Source organism: Thrips palmi, unplaced genomic scaffold (genome assembly GCF_012932325.1).
Source record: "Thrips palmi isolate BJ-2018 unplaced genomic scaffold, TpBJ-2018v1 HiC_scaffold_5, whole genome shotgun sequence".
Taxonomy (NCBI): domain Eukaryota; kingdom Metazoa; phylum Arthropoda; class Insecta; order Thysanoptera; family Thripidae; genus Thrips; species Thrips palmi.
The window spans coordinates 17395950-17414932 of NW_023144632.1; the positions used below are offsets into that span (position 1 = coordinate 17395950).

The 18983-nt window shown below is 53.0% G+C and overlaps 1 protein-coding gene across 1 annotated transcript in view; it reads right to left on the reverse strand.

Annotated features, from left to right (window-relative positions):
• Positions 1-7529: 7529 nt before the first annotated feature.
• Positions 7530-18983, reverse strand: part of LOC117651223 (roundabout homolog 2-like) — a 78555-nt gene continuing 67101 nt past the window's right edge. The window contains exons 4-19 of the mRNA XM_034395038.1: positions 15793-15961; positions 15335-15465; positions 14381-14647; positions 13454-13731; positions 12678-12770; positions 12542-12635; positions 11797-12122; positions 11076-11306; positions 10715-10961; positions 10512-10627; positions 10034-10394; positions 9658-9944; positions 9457-9559; positions 8772-9367; positions 8560-8674; positions 7530-7741 (exon numbers count right to left, since the gene is read on the reverse strand). Coding sequence (XP_034250929.1) covers positions 7530-7741; positions 8560-8674; positions 8772-9367; positions 9457-9559; positions 9658-9944; positions 10034-10394; positions 10512-10627; positions 10715-10961; positions 11076-11306; positions 11797-12122; positions 12542-12635; positions 12678-12770; positions 13454-13731; positions 14381-14647; positions 15335-15465; positions 15793-15961 — 3626 coding nt within the window. The remainder of the gene's footprint in view (positions 7742-8559; positions 8675-8771; positions 9368-9456; positions 9560-9657; positions 9945-10033; positions 10395-10511; positions 10628-10714; positions 10962-11075; positions 11307-11796; positions 12123-12541; positions 12636-12677; positions 12771-13453; positions 13732-14380; positions 14648-15334; positions 15466-15792; positions 15962-18983) is intronic.

An 18983-nucleotide genomic window follows, 5' to 3' on the forward strand; every position in this document is an offset into this window, starting at 1 on the left:
AGGTATGCGGAGGATTGAAAGTTCGAAGGTCAAAGCCATCACCGCTGGCCTTCTGGCCCACTGTGCATTAGTGTCCTGCACTGTCCGTCTCCAAGTTCCGCCCCTCACATTTTCCTAATGACGTGTCGGACGTCACATCGGGCTGGCCGTCGTCAAGACCGTCATCAAGGCCGTCGCCGTGCGGCCAGTGCCCTGGCAGTGCCCTGGCAGTGCCCTGGCAGTGCCCTGGCAGTGCCCCGGCGGCCACGTGGCTCTTTGGGGTGGCCGCGCCGGGCCGCGCGCTGCACTGCTGGACTGCCAGGCCCCTTCGTCCTGACCTACATTTCACGCAGACCGCAGACGGATGTGTTAAAGGGGTGGTCAACCTTCACCCGAAGGGGTCGAGTCCCCGCCAGCCCCGCCAGCCCCGCCGGTCGCCGCTTTGGGGGTCTTGCCGCCCCGCTCCGCCCCCGCCGCGAGCCGGGCCATACCTGGACGCCACCCCGTGGTCTGCGAAGGTCGCCGCCAACTACTTTGTCGCTGTGAAAAAACTACTCTGGTATTTTCGTCAGAGCGCGTACGATATTGATTTGGGACGGCCCAAAATCAGTCCCATCCTTTTTGGCATACGTAATGTCAACAACATATCTCTTCAGTAGTAAATAAACACAAATGTTCAGTTAATATGCCGGTGCAATCATCAAAGTTTGCGAAGAATTCGGTCGCATTACGTCGTTTGCGAATAATAGTGGCTTCGCAAGCTGTGAGTCCGTAATTTTGCAAACATCGAACTCGTCAGAGTTCATAATGCAAGCACGTTCTTTGTAAATTACGTAAATTGCGAACTAGCGGTTTGTAAAGCGGAGATCTCCTACTTTCGAAAGTCTTCGTACGAACAAGTCAGTTTCTTCGCAAGCTTACCAACGCACGGTGAAAACGGTTCCTGGTTTTCCCAGAAACTCCCTGGAAATCGCCTATGTCTCTACCATAGGCTTCCTGGGAAAACCAGGTACCGTTTTTACCGTGCGCATTCGCAAGGTTCTAGGCCCTTGCCCAGGTGCCAGACTAGGGCCAACGCCCCCTGCGAGGGCCTTGGCCCCTCCCCCTCCCCCTCCCCTCCTCTCCCCCTCCCCCTCCCCCTCCCCCTCCCCTCCCCTCCCCATCCCCCTCCCTGTCCTCTGACAACGCTCTGAGACCATCTGACAAGTAAACCCACTGACCCCAATGAGTCTCGGGGCTAACTCCCCCACGAGTCCTTGAAAGATAAGACTTTAAACTTCCCGCCGGGCTGCTCCTTGCTTTATGCGGTGGCTGGCCTCGTCCTCGTTACGAGGGCACCATCGCGCCTTTCGAAGAGGGTGGAAGTGGAAATCGACCAATTTGGTTCAAAACTAGGCAGTGTGCGCAGCCCCATAAAGGCTGCAGTTTTGAGCCCCTAACTGGTGAAAGTCGTGAAAACTCTACAAACTGAAGTGTGTACTCAGAAAAAGTGAAGAAGAAAAAGGGTGAATAGTACAACAAAAGTACATCAAAAACTGTACAATAAAAGTACAACAGGGATTGTAGAAAGTACAACGAGAATTGTACAAACCACAACGAGGCCTGGACTGCCCAGCACTCGTCATGCCGGTTCCATTGTAATTTGTACAACAATTGTTGTACTTGGAAAGTACAATAAATTCCTGATAAAAATTTGCCAGTAATTTGTGTACTTTTGTTGTGGTATTTTCTTGCAGTGTACTTATAAGTACACACCTACAGATGCATACTTGGCTGAGTACACATCTACAGAGATGCATACTTGACAGGTGTACTTGATACTGAGCATTTCTATGGTGACAAGTACACACCTAATAATGCATACTTGGCAAGTATACACCTACAGATGCATACTTAACAGGTATGCATCTGTAGATGCGAGTACACACTTCAGTTTGTAGAGAATTGAGTCAAAGTGCAGCCTATGGATTAATCCTTGTGTAAAACAATTGTGCCTAGAATATCAACGCGCAGGACAGAATTGATTCTTTGGTATAGGTATGGATATTGAAAACGGATAAATGCTCGGAAATGCTCTTGGCAGAAAAATCATCTATGGAGGAAGAAATGCTCTCGGCCTCACAAAAATGGTCAAAATGCCACTGAATCTCCAAAAGTATGATTGGACTCATTTCGGAGTGCTAGTCTAGTCCATTATCTGTATCCATACCTGTTGGAGGGGCAGATTTGGCCACACGCAGGGACGCGACGAAACGACTGTTCTAATCAGCGAGGCGGCGGCGGGAACACGAACAGGCACTCACGTGAGTCGGGCCTAGCTCCGGTCCGGTCACGATGGCCGGCTGCCATCCGCGGCGTCGTCTTGGTCCACGGCGCCGGTCCCATTGGCCGGCTTGGCCGGCAAGGGCCGCTTTTCGCGCCGCATAGCGACCCGCGGCGTGCTGCGCTGTGCCGCGCTGTGCCGCGCTGTGCTCGGCGTTCTGCTGCTGCTGCTGCTGGGCGTGCTCTACACCGGCTGGCACAAGGCGAGGAGGAACCGTTGCTTTTCCAGGGGGGCCTTCGCCGTGCCCTGCCCTGCCCCCCGCACCACTGACACACTGAGCCTCGCCTCCCATCCGGGGCACGCTATGGGCGCCCGGCCCGCCCCCGACTCACCCCCAGCCCGCCCCCGGGTCCGCCCCCCGGGGTGCGTCCCCTCCCTATAGCCTCCCTCCTCTGTTTCATCCAGAAAACAAGGCCTTGTAAAAAGAAAACCAAGAAAAAATAAGTTGGTTCTGAAGACTGAAAATGCGAAGCTTTTCCTGGAAAATAAAGTATGCCCCTGGAACACTGAAAATGTCTTACGGTGAAAGGCTGCACTACCACATTATGGTGGAAATTTTCTTTATGATATTATAAACAAAATTCGTCTAAATATCTATAAGGTACCTACAGTGAATTCTCAATGGTATGTTATAAAGTCAGCTGCACCATATGGAGCGTTTTCACCATAAGATGGAGAATCTTCAGTGTACAACATTTAGAGAGAAGGCAAACAATTATCTGCTGCTCTGTAGTAACAGGGGTAAGGGAGTGGGGCTTCTGGCCTACGCGCCCATGGACGGTCTTCCCCTTCGTTGAAGTCACTCTCCAATGCTCCTTTTTTTCAAGTTTGCCGTTGAGCGCGCTGTTGAGACAGCGTTCCAGGTATTACGTCACATGGTTTTTTTTATTCATCAAACTATGATCAAGCAGAACCCAGCAGAACTGTTCGAGGGGTCAACATCGTATTTGACCTCTTTTTGTCCAACCTGCCAAAATTCGTCCGTCCCTCTAAAATTTGTGCACGACCTTTTTTGGCCGATCTAGACTGCTCTTAATCGCCTTTTTTCTTCTCCGACCTACGGTTTGTGCGACCTGCTTCCAGGAAAGAGGAGAGAGAGGAGGAGGAGAAGGGAGTGGAGGGAGGGGGTGTGACGCCAGACAGGTAGTAGCTACGAACAACCCTTTGCCCGGCAAAACATCACACGGTTGGCCGCACTGGTAAAACAAAGGCATAAAAATTACGCCCTATAGGGCATAAATACTCTTTTACGCCCTTCCCAAGGGCATGAATCGTTTTATGCCCTTGGAAAAGGCGTAAATGGTATAGGAATTTCAAGCTAAATTTTAATGCCCTTCGCAAAGGCATTAACGATTTATGCCCTTTAAGGGCGTAAATCGTTTACGCCCTTAAAGGGCATAATTTCTGCCTTTCTTTCACCAGTGCAGCAGCAGGGCTTCAAAGATGGTACATCGAGCTCCTAGCGGGTGCCAAGAACCACTTTTTGATGCTTCTAAAATGTTAAAGAGGGACTATTTTTTTTGTTTCTTCTTCTTTTTGAGTCAATTTATAACTTGTTTGTGTGTTTTGAGAAGAACGGACTGTGCTGGATAAAAAAGAGCTGTGGTGGCTATGGTGACCACCTTCACGCACGTGCGGCACCTCTGGGTGGATGCAAGTTGGGGGCCGTTCCCTCCCATATACTACGTGACCATTTTGGGGGAGGGGGAAGCCGAGCCAAATACTACGCCCTATCTTAATCACATGGAAAGGTAAGGTTATCCTGGTCACTATGAGGGGGGAGGGGGTCAAAAAGTGGCCTAAAATCGGTCACGTTGTATGGGAATGACCCCTTGAGCCCATATGTTCTGAGTGTCCGCAGACACCGCCTCCGCCGCGGGGCGGACCGTCACTAGCGCGCGAGGCGAGGGGCATGGAAGGCCGCTACGTCCAGATGCACGGCGTGAAACCAGAACCATGCAGATTTCAAAGCGAAGGCCGCCCGCCCAGACCTACCCAGACCGTCCCAACGTGTCGGTCCCGAAGTCGCGTTCAAATCCAGCCCGCTACGCGCCACGCGAAGCAGCGCTCCCATTGGCCGTCGAGTGAACGGCTTCGCCAACGTGACGCGGCCGAGCCGAGCCTCTGCGCGTGGCCGTGAAACCGTTTCTCGGACGGCGGCTGGAAAAGCGCGCTGTTTCTTTAGATGCGCCAAAGCTGTTTTTAAACTCCAACACCGGTCTGTGCTGCACCATACTCTGTTCCAACGCGAAAAACAAGTAAGTCACTTAAGCGGAGGCAGCAGTGGCTCCGCACGGTGGCGCCATCCTTCGGCAGAACTCTGAACGAACGGCGTAAATAAACATCAAGAACTTTTGTAAACTGTGCGGTAAGATGCATAATCTATCTGACAATTCTCAGGCAGATAATTATTGAGGACTAATTGCGACCATTAATGCAAGGCGGCCATTTGTCATCGTTGATGGGGTTTTACTCTTTGCGCCACACGCCTGGCTGCCGTGCGGAGAGGTTAGGTCATGTTCTCATGTTGTGACGAAAACTATTTCTGACCTGTTATTATTCCTGAAACATTAAGCACACTGCAGCCCGTATTCTCAGCGATCATTTCCTTCGATATGATTCTGAACTCAGTATTTTGTGTCCATTCGGGTTTGCTGCTTCATGTTTTTGCTGCTTCTTTCGAGCATATATTTGTTCTATTTGGTTTTCAACTTTGTCCTGACCATCAATGTGTTCCAGTGAAATCACTCCATTGGACGGACGGAAGACAATTTTACAGATAGGCCAACTTAAATTATTATTTTTGCATGGAGACAAAGTGCTCTTCAAGCTGAGTTTCAGTGGCGAGTTGAGTTGTCAATGGACACCACAATGTGTGGTTCTTGGATGCTGCGGATCATTGATGAAGATTGTAGGCTGTATAGGAACTGCAAACCCAGGCCAACATTTTGACTCATGTGATTCGTGGTGCTGCAAGGGAATTGTACCTGCCAGTGGACTCTTCGGATGAGTTTGTCTCTGTGCTTTTCCTATTGTTATTGTGTTGTGATGAATGTACGACAATCTGTTTGTTAATCTGTTGACTACAACCACTTCTGTTGAGTAAAGCTTTACTTCACTTTACTTGTACATGCTATGATGATGAATACTGGTTGCGTCATCAAACATTGTCTCCTTACAATTCTTAATTCTAAAGAGAATGTTAGTTATTTCCTTAACACAAGTGTTTTATTGTATTGGAGGATCAATTTATGTTTTCAGGATTTGGCCTGCTCTAATTTTGGATTTTTATACATGGCTTTCTTGCTGTTGCAGTTAGACTGAGACATTTGGCTGAGTGTTGGAGAAAGCTTTGAGAAACTTGGACTGTGGAGTGAAATATCAGCATAATGCACAAAAGCGTGCAAAGATGGCATTGGCATTATTCATTTTTCTTACTCTCTTTGCCACTTGTATTGGTTTGATTTCAGTGTTCTTTTCAGTGACCGTGCTGAGTCCTTGATTGATGTTTTGTACCGAGAAGGCCCCAAAGCGACTTAGTGATGTCATCTCCGAGGCAACAAACAACTAGTCTGCTACTGTAAGGACAAAAGGTTCACTGCCTTCAACTTGGTGCTTGGTGACTTTATGAGCGAGTGCCATTTTGAATGTTGTTGACCAATTGTCTGAGCCTGCGCTGTCGAGCTTGCTATTGACTCAGCAGTGGTGAGTCTCAAGGAGCCGAGTGGGAGGTGAAGCAGGATGCGTCGACTAGGGAAGGGACAGGATGGAGGGATCTCGGTTTCGATGGTGTCGGGCCGGGCCCTGCCAGGAATGTCTAGGTGTGGGATCACCTTAAGGTGATCATGGTTCTTTAAGGCTTGGGGTCAAAAATTTAGAATGGCAGTGAAAAAGTGAAAGGCAGTGAAAATTTGGACTTATTTGAGCATGTGCTGGAAGGATGATTAAGATACACATAGACATACATTCAGTCTTCAGCCTTTAATGGAATAACAGTAACTATGTATTGTAACAGACATTGAAGTGGCTTCAAACCCGTCATCATACAGATCTGAAGTAAATACAACTTAAAGGACACTGATTGTGACAGCTACCTTACCTTCATAACTGGGAATACAAATACAACATGACCCTAATCAATTGATAAATTATGTACATTCAGGGGATAATAAATACACATAACTTACACATACACACATTTACACATACTTACAAATTTATAGACAATAATTACAAAATTATTTTCAAAGAAACAAAACAAAAACATACTTGTATTCATTAAATATGACCAAAAATTGAATGTCTAACTAAAAAATCAAAATTTTTTGGGTCTATCTTTGACGATATCTTACATTAGCTTAGTAAATGTACTCCTTGCTTTGACTACGGCTATCAGTGGCAGGGAGTGCAACACTACAACAATGAGTGAAACAGTCATTTCGTTACATTTTTAGCAGTTCATATAGCAGTTCTTACCAGTGCACCCTAACAACACTGGTTTTGAATCATTCAGAAGAATTACGGTACATCAGCAGAGCTTTGACAGACTGTACATGGTAACTCATCATTTGAAACTATTCCAAGTAATATTTACATAACAGATTTTTAGAATAAATTAAAATTTAACACATTTAAGAAAACAAACATTGCACTTGCTACGTGAGGATATCCCAATTCACAGATAATCAGACTAGTTCTAGTTTCCTATTTTCAAGAAACTGGCGTTTTTGCTGATGCAAGATCAAAACAAGAGAAGAAATGTTTTTTTTAATCCTTCAAAATTGACAGCCAGCACATAGAATATATACAAAGTTGATATAACTACAATACTTATTCAATTTCACAATTCTATTATGCTGATGCAAAAGTTCCTCTAAAAACTGCATCTAACTGACTAGGAGGAAAGGATACAAAGAAACCTTAGGTATGTTGGAAATCACTTTACTTAATATGGTTACCTGACTGCATGCCATAAGTTTAGACTCGCAGAAGATTTGACTCTCTCTCTCTCTCTACCTTTCTTTATAAGAGTTGTATCACAATGATGTCACAATAGTTTTTGATAGAAAAACAGTGGTTGTGCCGGCAGGGTAAAATCTTTGTCAAATCAATCGACTGAACTTATTTACATTGCTTTTAGCAATTATACGATGAGAAATTCACCTTCTTCATTTTGACACAGTTGTAAAGGGAAAGGTGAGGAAGAAACAGATATGAGTTCTTTGTCTCATCGTTGATCTTGACTATTGTGATTACCATTCCCTACTTCAGCATACATACACGAGGAGTCAGAACATGAGCAACAAGTATCACTGGCCATGGACTGGGGTCGTTCATTGCTGCTATTGTGGTCTGACGAATAGTCACTGCGACAACCAGAAAGCAAGCAGTCAGCAGCCAAGCCGTAGTCTGCGAGGGCATTGCAGGCAGATTCTGTTGCTGAAAAAAAAAAGGTGTGAAGAATTACATTCTTTGACGATTGCAGAAAGATAGATATGTTAAGGGAAATGTCCGGATCCCGGCGACTCCTAAGATTTACCGGTAAATGTTAGGAGTAACCTACCCAACCCGGGAAATGTCGGGTTCTCGTATCATTTACCGGGAAGTGTTGCGGAAATCAACATTTACCGGTCGGCTGCGGGGAATGTTGAGTGAGGAGGTTGGTTGGGGAGGGAATTTTTTTATCCAACATGTTCTACTTTTTCTTCGAGGCCCCACCAGCGTCGTGGTTGCCGCAGGTCATCCCCGGCTTATTTCTTAAGAGAAATAAGCCAAATTATCTGTCTCTTTTTTTGATTTGATGATATTTCAAAGTTTTGCTAGAAAAACAGTGGTTGTGCCGGCAGGGTAAAATGGTTTGTCAAATCAATGACTGACACTATTTACATTGCTTTTAGCATTATACGATGAGAAATTCACCTTCTTCATTGACAGTTGTAAAGGGAGGTAGGAAGAACCAGATATGAGTTCTTTGTCTCATCGTTGATCTTGACTATTGTGATACCATTCCCTACCTCAGCATACATACACGAGGAGTCAGAACATAGCAACAAGTATCACGCAGGACCGGGGTCGTTCATTGCTGCTATTCCGGTCTGAGAATAGTCACTAGCGACAACCAGAAAGCACGCAGCAGCAAGCCGTAGTCTGCGAAGGGCATTGCAGGCAGATTCTGTTGTGAAAAAAATAGGTGTGCGGAATTACATTCTTTGACGATTGCAGAAAGATAGATACATTATGGAAATGCGTTTACTTACCAGCAGTGGAACTGTCAGGTAACAAACTAACTAGAGATGACTGACAACCACGGTCCTCACTTGTTGAGGCAGACCCAGTAGATGGTTGATCATATCCATTCGGATATCTTGGAACCTGACGGAATATATTTGTTATTTGTTTGTGGTTAAGGCAAAAAACACACCCAAAATTTAAGAATATTTTGGAGGTTTATTTTTTAAGTGGTACTTACCGGGGGAGGTCTCTGCTGAGGTGGCTCCGAGTGGTACCGTGCTGGTCCATCGTTGCCACCCTGCGGCCCATGCGACCCGTGCGGCCCCTGCGGGTGGGCGGCCTGCGGGTGGGCGGCCTGCGGGTGGGCGCACCGAGAGCGCTGCCAGGAGCAGGTCCTGGCGTTGGTGGCCGAGCCGCAGCCGCTGCCACTTGCAGTGGTGCCGCAGCTCCGACTGCGACTCGCCGAGCTGCCCGGCCGGCCCGTGGTGCTGGCGTGGCCCGGTCCGGAGCAAGTCACGTGACCCCGCCGTGACGACTGGGGACTCAAGCTGCTTAGGCTGCCGCACTGGTGGCCCTGATGGCCGTGGTGGTTCTGGTGGCCCTGATGACCTTGGTGTCCATGGTGGCCCTGGTGGCCCTGCAAAGATCCTGATCCTGCACAAGACCCAGGCGGCGGGGGAGGCTGCTCTGGCGGCGGTGGAAGGATGTCACTCCAGTGGGGAGGCTGGGCAAGGTGGTGGTGATGGTGTTGGTGTTGATGGGGATGAGCCTGGTGAGAGTGAGCATGGGGGTGCGGATGGGGGCCTCTTCTGTCGTAGGAGACTGAGAGGTCATCTATATGAAAACAGATACACCACACACATAGAGGCCTCTGTTAGAGCTGTTTGGAGCGTGATTAAAATTCGACTTGGGGTTTCAATTACCTGAGTAACTGCCATCAATGGTACTCGGTGCTCCTGGAGACAAGGGACTTTTCCTCGGGTACATTAGACTTCCACTAGCATAAGGATCCGAAGGGGTCGAGCCCTGAAAATTAAATAACGTGAAGTCAAGAAAATAATCAAGGGAATGCCCATATGGGTAATGCTGAGAAATAATCATATTTTTCACTTCATGTACTCTACCTCTAGATGATCAGGTCTTTGGCCAGGAAGTTGACTAAGCAGCATGGTTGTGGCATAAGGGGTAGGATCAGCTCCATCAGCAGCATCAGCTGTACTTGTTAAAGGAGGCTGTCTATAAAAGGAGGAGAGCGCACAGGTAGCATCCACTTCTGCATATTCCGATCCGAGGGGTGGAGTTACGGGAACTCCTTTCCCTGCTGCTGCTCGCCAACCTCTGTCTATCCAGAGTGTCTCCTTCCCGCTCAACAGACCCAAACCAGCCATATCATTGGCATTTACGACAGGAACTGGAAAATGTCAAAAATTAGTTAGGTATATGCACTGGCATTTTGTGCTGCATTTGAGGAGGTGTCGTTAAAATAAATAAAAGACTTACCTTTAAGGTGTCCAAGCTCTTTGCCAGCAGTTTGTCTCTTTTTCATGTACACCACTACGGCAAAACCACCAGCAATCAAGAGAGCCAATGCTCCCATAAGTACAGCAAACCAAGTTTCTCGAACAACACTAGATGCATCGTCATTGGTTGGTCTTGACCGAGGTGTGAATGGCTGAAGGGCAGAGGGGTCCATGACCAGTGGCGTTCCAAGTGAATAAGGTCCTAGGCCTGCAGCGGTGAAGGCAGCCACTCTGGTCATGTACTCTGCTCCAATCGTCAAGTTGTTCAAGAGAACTGACATGTTGGTGGCATTTAAAGTCATTTGTGCTAACAGTTTCCCAAGTGGACTGCTGATTTGTATCTGGAAACAGAAAACAAAGTGGAGTTTGTATTGATCCAGTTGAAAAAAAAAAAAAAACATTGCCAGAACGAAAAAAAATTAACAAATGATTGCAGAAGCAGGATGAAAATAAGCTACCTTATAGCCCACAATCTTTCCATGGTGACTATCTGCAGGAGGTGGAGTCCATCTGACAAAGGCTGATGTCACATTAAGAATTCCTACTTGTATGTGTTCTGGAGGTGCAGTGGGAGCTAAAGAAACCAAATGTGGATTAGTAAAATAATTAGAGAGAGGGACCTGATACAACACAAGGAGCAGGAAAACACATTATAACTTACCATCCTCAAGGGTGTTCACAACTTTGAAATTGGACGGCTGCCCATCAATTGACTTGTAAAAAGGTGTGAGGAACACTTCATAAACTGCATATTTTTTCAAATCATTCAAAGTATATGTGGTGGCCCCTGAGTTGCTTATTTTCACAACTTGATACTCAGGAATACTTGTGATGTTTGTCTCATTTGTATGAGATATCTCACGGTAACGGATGTAGAATCCCTCGATGAAGTTTGCAGCACCAATTATCTTAATAAGAGCAAAAACAGATAGATGAATTAATATTTTTAAATTCACATACAAAATAACCAAAAAAAGTAAGAAATCAATTCAAATTTTCAATTTTTTCTTAAAACTACTTACATCCCAAGTTAAGCGAATGGATGTTGGTGAAATGGCCTGAGCATCCTTCAAAACAACAACACTAGAACTCAAATGTGACCGAGCCACAGCACCCTCATAGGGAGGCAGGATGTTGGCATTGGCATTTAACGTATGACCTGGCTCTGATATTGGACTGGGCAAAGACACTCCGGCGTCAGTCTCCGCGCGAACAACGAAGACATAACTGGAGTCTGGAGATAGCCCGGAAACCTGCGAGCGAACCAAATGCTTCCATTAGGAAACCCGGACACTAAACCTTTTCAGACTTGCGCGCACTGTAAAAATTCAATGTCACTTGTTAACAAAATAGTTGATGACATTTTCAGCTCTTTAAACTGATGACAATTTCATTACAAATCGATGACATTTTCATTGAAGCTCCTTCCCAAAGAACACGCGAAACACTCACACGGCAGTCAGAGGACGTCAAAATGACGTCAAAATAGTGCTTTTTTTTTTTTTTTTTTTACGAAATTTTGACTAAAATTTGTCAAATTGACATCAAAATGACGTCACGGTGAGCGTTTCGTGTTCTTTGGGTTTCGAGGCTCCTTTACTTTACATGGGCGTGGACAACAATGTCATCATCTGGTTTTGATGACATTCTTGTAAGGAAAACTGGACTTCAAACATAGGGACAAGTGACAGACCAAATTTTTACAGTGTTACTGTCCTCCAAGTGGCGGATGATCAAACTTACGGTCCACACTTCCGCCTTGATGGCTCGCGCGACGCGGACCCAGCCGGCGCTCTGGTCCTCGCTGCTGAAGTAGTCCAGCATGTAGCCGATGAGGTGGGAGCGGTCGTAGCGGCCGGGGTTCGGGTCGATCCAGGACACCGTCAGCGAGTCGCGGGTGGCGTTCACGATGTAGGGCTTCGGGGGCGCCGTGGGCATGGCGGCCAGGTCGGGGCCGCGCCGCGCCTCGGGCAGCCCGGGCAGCACGGCCAGCCACGCCGACCAGGACGACCGCCCCGTCGATGACTCCGCCACGCACGTGTACTCGCCCGAGTCGGACACCTGCAGGTCTGCGGGCAGAGACAGAGAACAAGAGTCAGAGCGAGCGGAAGGCCCGGAAGGGGAGGTCTGTCTGTCTGTCTGTCTGTCTGTCTGTCTCTGTCTCTCTCTGTCTCTCTCTGTCTCTCTGTCTCTCTGTCTCTCTCTCTCTCTCTCTCTCTCTCTCTCTCTCTCTCTCTCTCTCTCTCTCTCTCTCTCTCTCTCTCTCTCTCTCTCTCTCTCTCTCTCTCTCTCTCTCTCTCTCTCTCACACACACTCATGGGGCGCTTGGTGCAAGAGAGACAGTCTGAGACACCACACCAAACGTGGCCAAACGTGGTCTAGATCACACCAACTGATGTGGTCAAAATGGCACCCATCTGACCACCCCAGTGGTGCGGTCTGGACCACGTTTGGTTTTTCAGTGTAGATCCGCCGCCACTCGACTTACTCTTGACGGACAGGCTGCCCTTGCTGGACATGGCGACGCGGCCGGACGCCGAGAAGGGCCGGCCGTCCTTGAGCCAGCTGATGCGCGCCGCGGCCTCGCCCGACGGGCCCGACGGGCCGGACGGCGGCGCGGCCTGGCAGGGCAGCACGGCCACGCCCTCCACGGGCATCGTCAGGTTGCCGGGGCCCAGCTGGATCAGCGGCGGCGGCGCCTGCTGCAGCGGCAGCACCTGCAAGGCACAGAGTGTTAGCGTTACAGCGGCGGCGCACAACGGCGAGACCTGCACTGTGAAAGTGAAACCAAGCGTGGAGAAGTCCGCACTTGAAAGGCGTAGGTGTGGATTTCGCAGTGTCTCCGCACTTGGAAGCGCTGAGCTTGCAGTCTCCACACTTCAAGTGTGGAGACTTAAAGTGTGGAGACTTGAAGTGTGGAGACTTGAAGTGTGGAGACTTGAAGTGTGGAGACTTGAAGTGTGGAGACTTGAAGTGTGGAGACTTGAAGTGTGGAGTTGTCCACGTTTGCACCATGCCAAGAGATTGGGGCTCTGTGAGCTACTCCACACTTGAAGTGCGCAGACTGCAAGCAAACTCCCACACGTCCAAGAGTGTTGGGAGTAAATCCGCAGCAGGAGGTGTGGAGTTCTCCACACTTGGTTCACTGAAAAACCAAACGTGGCCTAGACCACACCCACTGGTGTCGTCTAATGGGTGCCATTTTGACCGCATCAGTTGGTGTGGTCTAGACCTCGTTTGGTGCGAAAGGCCACACCAAATGTGGCCAAACGTGGTCTAGACCACACCAACTGATGCGGTCAAAATGGAACCCATTTGACCACACCAGTGGTGTGGTCTAGACCGCGTTTGGTTTATCAGTGTTTGACAGTGTGTTCCGGCGACGGCGGATAGACTGTACCTCCAGGAGCGCCCGCTCGGTGGCGGACCCGGCCACGCTGAGCGCCGAGCACACGAAGTAGCTGGAGTCCTCCCTGGTGACGCTCTTGAGGGACAGGGTGCCGTCGGCGGACACGGCGATGTCGCCGTGCACGGTGCCGGGGAACATGAGCAGGCGGGAGCCCTCGCGGCTCCAGAAGACGGAGGGCGGCGGGCTGCCCTCGGCCGCGCAGGGGAACGTCACCGAGCTGCCCACCGGCACGCGCATGTCCGAGGGCCGCACCGTGAAGTACGGCGGCGCTGCGGAGGGAGAGAGAGAGAGAGAGGGATGATGCACTGCACTGTGAGTCAGGGAACCAGACACGAATAACACCCAAAAGCGAAAGGCGGTATTCAGGCGGCACCAAAAACAACCGCCGCAAGAAAGCTGATAGAGTTTTTACCGCCTTCGCAGAGTGGGCCAGAAGACCGGAGGAGGCGGCCAAAACCCTAGCTTCAGAGTCGCTAAACAGGACTCGAACCGAACGTGTGACCCCACCGATGGATTCCTCGTTCGGAGAGCAATCCGTTGGTGGGGTCACACGCTCGTTTCGAGTCCCATTTAGCGACCCTGGAGCTCAAAACGCGTCCAGAGTTTCGGCCGCCGGCACAGGTCTTCTGACCCGCTGTGCAGCCGGGTCTTCTTTCCAGTGTGGCGGCGCGGCGCACAGTGGGCCAGAAGACCAGTGGAGGCGGCCAAAACTCCTAAACGCGTTTTGAGCTCCAGAGTCGCTAGGCCTCGAACCGAACGTGTGACCCCACCAATGGATTGCTCTCCGAACAAGGAATCCATTGGTGGGGCCACACGCTCGATTCGAGTCCTGTTTAGCGACTCTGGAGCTCAAAACACGTCTAGAGTTTTGGCTGCCTCCACCGGTCTTCTGGCCCACTGTGCGGCGGTGCCACTTACAGTGCACGGTGAGGGTGAGCCTGGCCGAGTCGCTGCCCACGTCGTTCTCGGCCTCGCAGATGTAGGTGCCCACGTCCTCGGCCGTGACGTGCTCGAGGCGCAGGGCCTTGTTGTCCAGGATGTGCGCGCGCGCGATGGCCATGCGGCCGTCCTCGCGCCGCCACAGCATGGTGGGCGTGGGCTCGCCCGACGCGGCGCACTCCAGCTCCACGCTCTGGCCCACCAGCGCCGTCACGTCGCTGGGCTGCCGCAGGAAGTACGGCTTGACTGCAACAGGGGGAGGACGAGTTCAAGCAGTGCGCATGCGCGACGCGAACAAGCACTGAAAAACCAAACGTGGTCCAGACCGCTCCACTGGTGTGGTCGGATGGGTGCCATTTTGACCACATCAGTTGGTGTGGTCTAGACCACGTTTGGCCACGTTTGGTGCGGTCTAGACCACGTTTGGCCACGTTAGGTGTGGTCTAGACCACACCAAACGCACCAAAAGTGGTCTAGACCACACCAACTGATGTGGTCAAAATGGCACCCATTTGACCACACCAGTTGGTGCGGTCTAGACCACGTTTGGTTTTTCAGTGAGGGTGCAAGTGACGAGACCACCACGGGGTCTTCGCGGCCCGCGGGCCCTGCTTTGTGAAACCAAGGGCGGAGAACCCCACACTCGAAATGCGGGGCCGTGAGATTTGCAGTCTCCGCACTTGGAAGTGCAGCGAATTTGCAGTTTCTACACCTTAAGTGTGGAGTTCTCTACATTTGCACCAGGCCAAAAGGTAGGGGTTCTGTGAGCTACTCCACACGTGAAGCGTGGAGCGACAGCGAATTCCACACGTCCAAGTGTGGAGAATCACTCCGCACCGGGGCGTGTGGGGCAGCAGTTCGGCAGTGGGTCGATATGTCTGAAGACCGCGATAACTGCCGGTCGACGAAGGGAGGGCTGCTTAGGCTGCTTACCGTGCACGTCCAGGGTGGCCGTCGCGCTCTCCCGGACGCCCGCCACGTTGTGCGCCACGCACTTGTACTTCCCCTCGTCGCCGCGGGACACGCTGGCGATGAGCAGGTTGCCGCCGTCCACCACGCGGTACCTGCGGAAGCACAGGGAGGCCGTCAGTAACACGTCGGTACACTGTGAAACCAAGGCACAGGGGATTTGCCAGAAGACCGGCGGAGGCGGCTGAACTTCCGGACGTGTTTTGAGCTCCAGGGTCGCTAAATGGGACTCGAACCGAACGTGTGACCCCACCAATGGATTGCTCTCGGAACGAGGAATCCATTGGTGGAGTCACACGCTCGGTTCGAGTCCTGCTTAGCGACTCAGGAGCTCAAATCGCGTCTAGAGTTTTGGCCGCCTCCACCGGTCTTCTGGCCCACTGTGCGCGGAGGAAGGGTTTTGACAGTGCAGTGGCGCGTACCTGCGGTTGCCGTCCGCGTTGAGGGCGTGGAAGTCCAGGTCCTGTCCGTTCCGCTTCCAGGTGAGCGTGGGCTCGGGCGTCCCTTTGGGCGGGCCGCAGTCCAGCAGCGCCGTCTCGCCGGCCGCCACCCTCGTGTCGCGGGGCTGCGCGCGGAACTCGTCGCGCAGCACTGCAAGCACGCAGGAGGCAAGTTTACGGACGCATCGTACGTTCTGAACGCAGAGTTCTGCTGGGGAACAGACACACTAATTCAGTTGCCCTATGCGACTAGGGTCGCCAATTCCCTACGCTGTAAAAGCAAGTGTGAGCTCCACACTTGAAATCGGCAGTGGCACTCGGTTTGACAGTGTGCGGTCCCCATGGCTGCCTCGAGAACACGCCGTTCCTGCAGCTGCGTTCAGACGCGCCAGTAAATTTGGTGGATTAAAACGTCTAAATCGCAGGACGAGCTCTCAGCAAGCAGAGCTGTGTTTCCTACGGAATTGAATACCGCTACCCACACTTCAAACCGAGCAGAACAGGGTAACGCACAACGCACTCGATTCATGTGCACCCACTCGCGTGCACGGTCCTTCTCTCTCTCTCTCCCTCTCTCTCTCTCTCTCTCTCTCTCTCTCTCTCTCACACACACACACACACACACACAAACACACCGAGGATCGCACACACGGGCGCGGTCGTGCGGGCTCCCTTTGACCAGTGGGGCGGCATGGGGCACGGGACTCGGATGGGTCCTTGACGCACACAGGTGTATTCAACGTGGCATGAGATGGGAAATGGCACGGAAGCGCCGTGCGCCTCCTTACCCCCCCCCCCCCCTCCCCCTCTTCCCCTCCCCCCTCAAGCCGCTTTTTTGTAGCGGCAGCGCGCGTCCGCAAGGAGAGGGGCGGCCTGGGGAGCGGGCTGAAGGATTAGGGACGGGAAAGGGTTGGCCGCGGCGAGGCCCTCATTCCGAGAGTCACCGTTTTCGTCGCTCTGTCTCTCTCGCACGCATGGGGCGTCCCCTGTAGGTGCGACAGAGACAGACGATGACTCTCGGAATGAGTCTGCTGCAGGCGAGGCCCAGGGCCGTGACGCGGAGGGTGCTGGACACGCTTTGCTTCGACGCACGCTTCAGCGGACCGTGTCCAAGCCAGCGGAGAGCCGAGCGCCGGGTGGGCAGGCAGGCCCGCCACACCGCGCTGCTCCACGGCACTGCCCACCCGGCGGGCTGACAGCGCCGGGTGGGCAGGCAGGCCCGCCACACCGCGCTGCTCCACGGCACTGCCCACCCGGCGGGCTGACAGCGCCGGGTGGGCAGGCAGGCCCGCCACACCGCGCTGCTCCACGGCACTGCCTAACCGGCGGGCTGACAGCGCCGGGTGGGCAGGCAGGCCCGCCACACCGCGCTGCTCCACGGCACTGCCCACCCGGCGGGCTGACAGCGCCGGGTGGGCAGGCAGGCCCGCCACACCGCGCTGCTCCACGGCACTGCCCACCCGGCGGGCTGACAGCGCCGGGTGGGCAGGCAGGCCCGCCACACCGCGCTGCTCCACGGCACTGCCTAACCGGCGGGCTGACAGCGCCGGGTGGGCAGGCAGGCCCGCCACACCGCGCTGCTCCACGGCACTGCCCACCCGGCGGGCTGACAGCGCCGGGTGGGCAGGCAGGCCCGCCACACCGCGCTGCTCCACGGCACTGCCCACCCGGCGGGCTGACAGCGCCGGGTGGGCAGGCAGGCCCGCCACACCGCGCTGCTCCACGGCACTGCCTAACCGGCGGGCTGACAGCGCCGGGTGGGCAGGCAGGCCCGCCACACCGCGCTGCTCCACGGCACTGCCTAACCGGCGGGCTGACAGCGCCGGGTGGGCAGGCAGGCCCGCCACACCGCGCTGCTCCACGGCACTGCCCACCCGGCGGGCTGACAGCGCCGGGTGGGCAGGCAGGCCCGCCACACCGCGCTGCTCCACGGCACTGCCTAACCGGCGGGCTGACAGCGCCGGGTGGGCAGGCAGGCCCGCCACACCGCGCTGCTCCACGGCACTGCCTAACCGGCGGGCTGACAGCGCCGGGTGGGCAGGCAGGCCCGCCACACCGCGCTGCTCCACGGCACTGCCCACCCGGCGGGCTGACAGCGCCGGGTGGGCAGGCAGGCCCGCCACACCGCGCTGCTCCACGGCACTGCCTAACCGGCGGGCTGACAGCGCCGGGTGGGCAGGCAGGCCCGCCACACCGCGCCGCTCCACGCACTGCCTACCCGGCGGGCTGACCTCGCTGGAGCGCGGCGCGGCGTGCCGACGCCGAGCGGCACATCCAGTCTGTCAGGTCTGTAGGAAGCCGATCAGTGGGAATCAAGCGGAGGGGACGCGGAAAAGGGCGGAGGGGGTGGGGGGAACGCGCGAGGGGTGACAAAAGTTGGCCGAGAGAAAAGGGAGAGGGAGGAAGAGGGGGTTGTTGATGTTGAGGATTTCGACCCTAGACATCACAGGGAGGCTCAGGGCGGCGCCGGGGAGAGAGGAAGAGGGGGGGTGGGGGAGTGGCGGTAGGCCGGAACAAGACAGGATTGCGGGGACGGGCCGAGAAGACGGGTCGGGGCGCCGGATGGAGTGAACGCATCCAACTCAACGAGGAAAAAGCTTTGTCTTTCTTCTTCTTCTTCTTCTTCTTCTTCTTCTTCTTCGGTCCGGTCGGAGTGACATCCGCAAGGACATCCGTTCCGCTGCTTCCGTTGGACGACGTGCTCTGTGAACAGCAATCACATCGTGTGTGCCCCCCCTTCCCCCTCCCCCTAAAGCCCAGCCAGTGTAAACAAACGCGTGCGGCCCCAAAGGCCTGCAAACTTTTCAATCCAATAAACTAGCGAGATTACTGCGTGAAGGGCGTTGGTGCGGCGTGCGGCGGGCATAGACTCGGCTCGGCGGACTGGTATAGTGTTCTGTACGCGCGCTTGCCACGCTGTCTCCCTTCCTCCCCTCTTCCCCGCCTCTTCCGTCTACTCCCGACCGCGCACAGTCGGCAAACTTGGGACATTGGGAACGTCAAAATATTGTGAGTTGTGTTAGTTTTGGCTCCGTTTGCACATGGATGGGTACGTCTGGATTCGCCTCGCCCGTCTTTGGTCGGGCAGTGTCCTCTCTCTCTCTCTCTCTCTCTCTCTCTCTCTCTCTCTCTCTCTCTCTCTCTCTCCCCCCCCCCTCCCGCCTCTTGGCCAC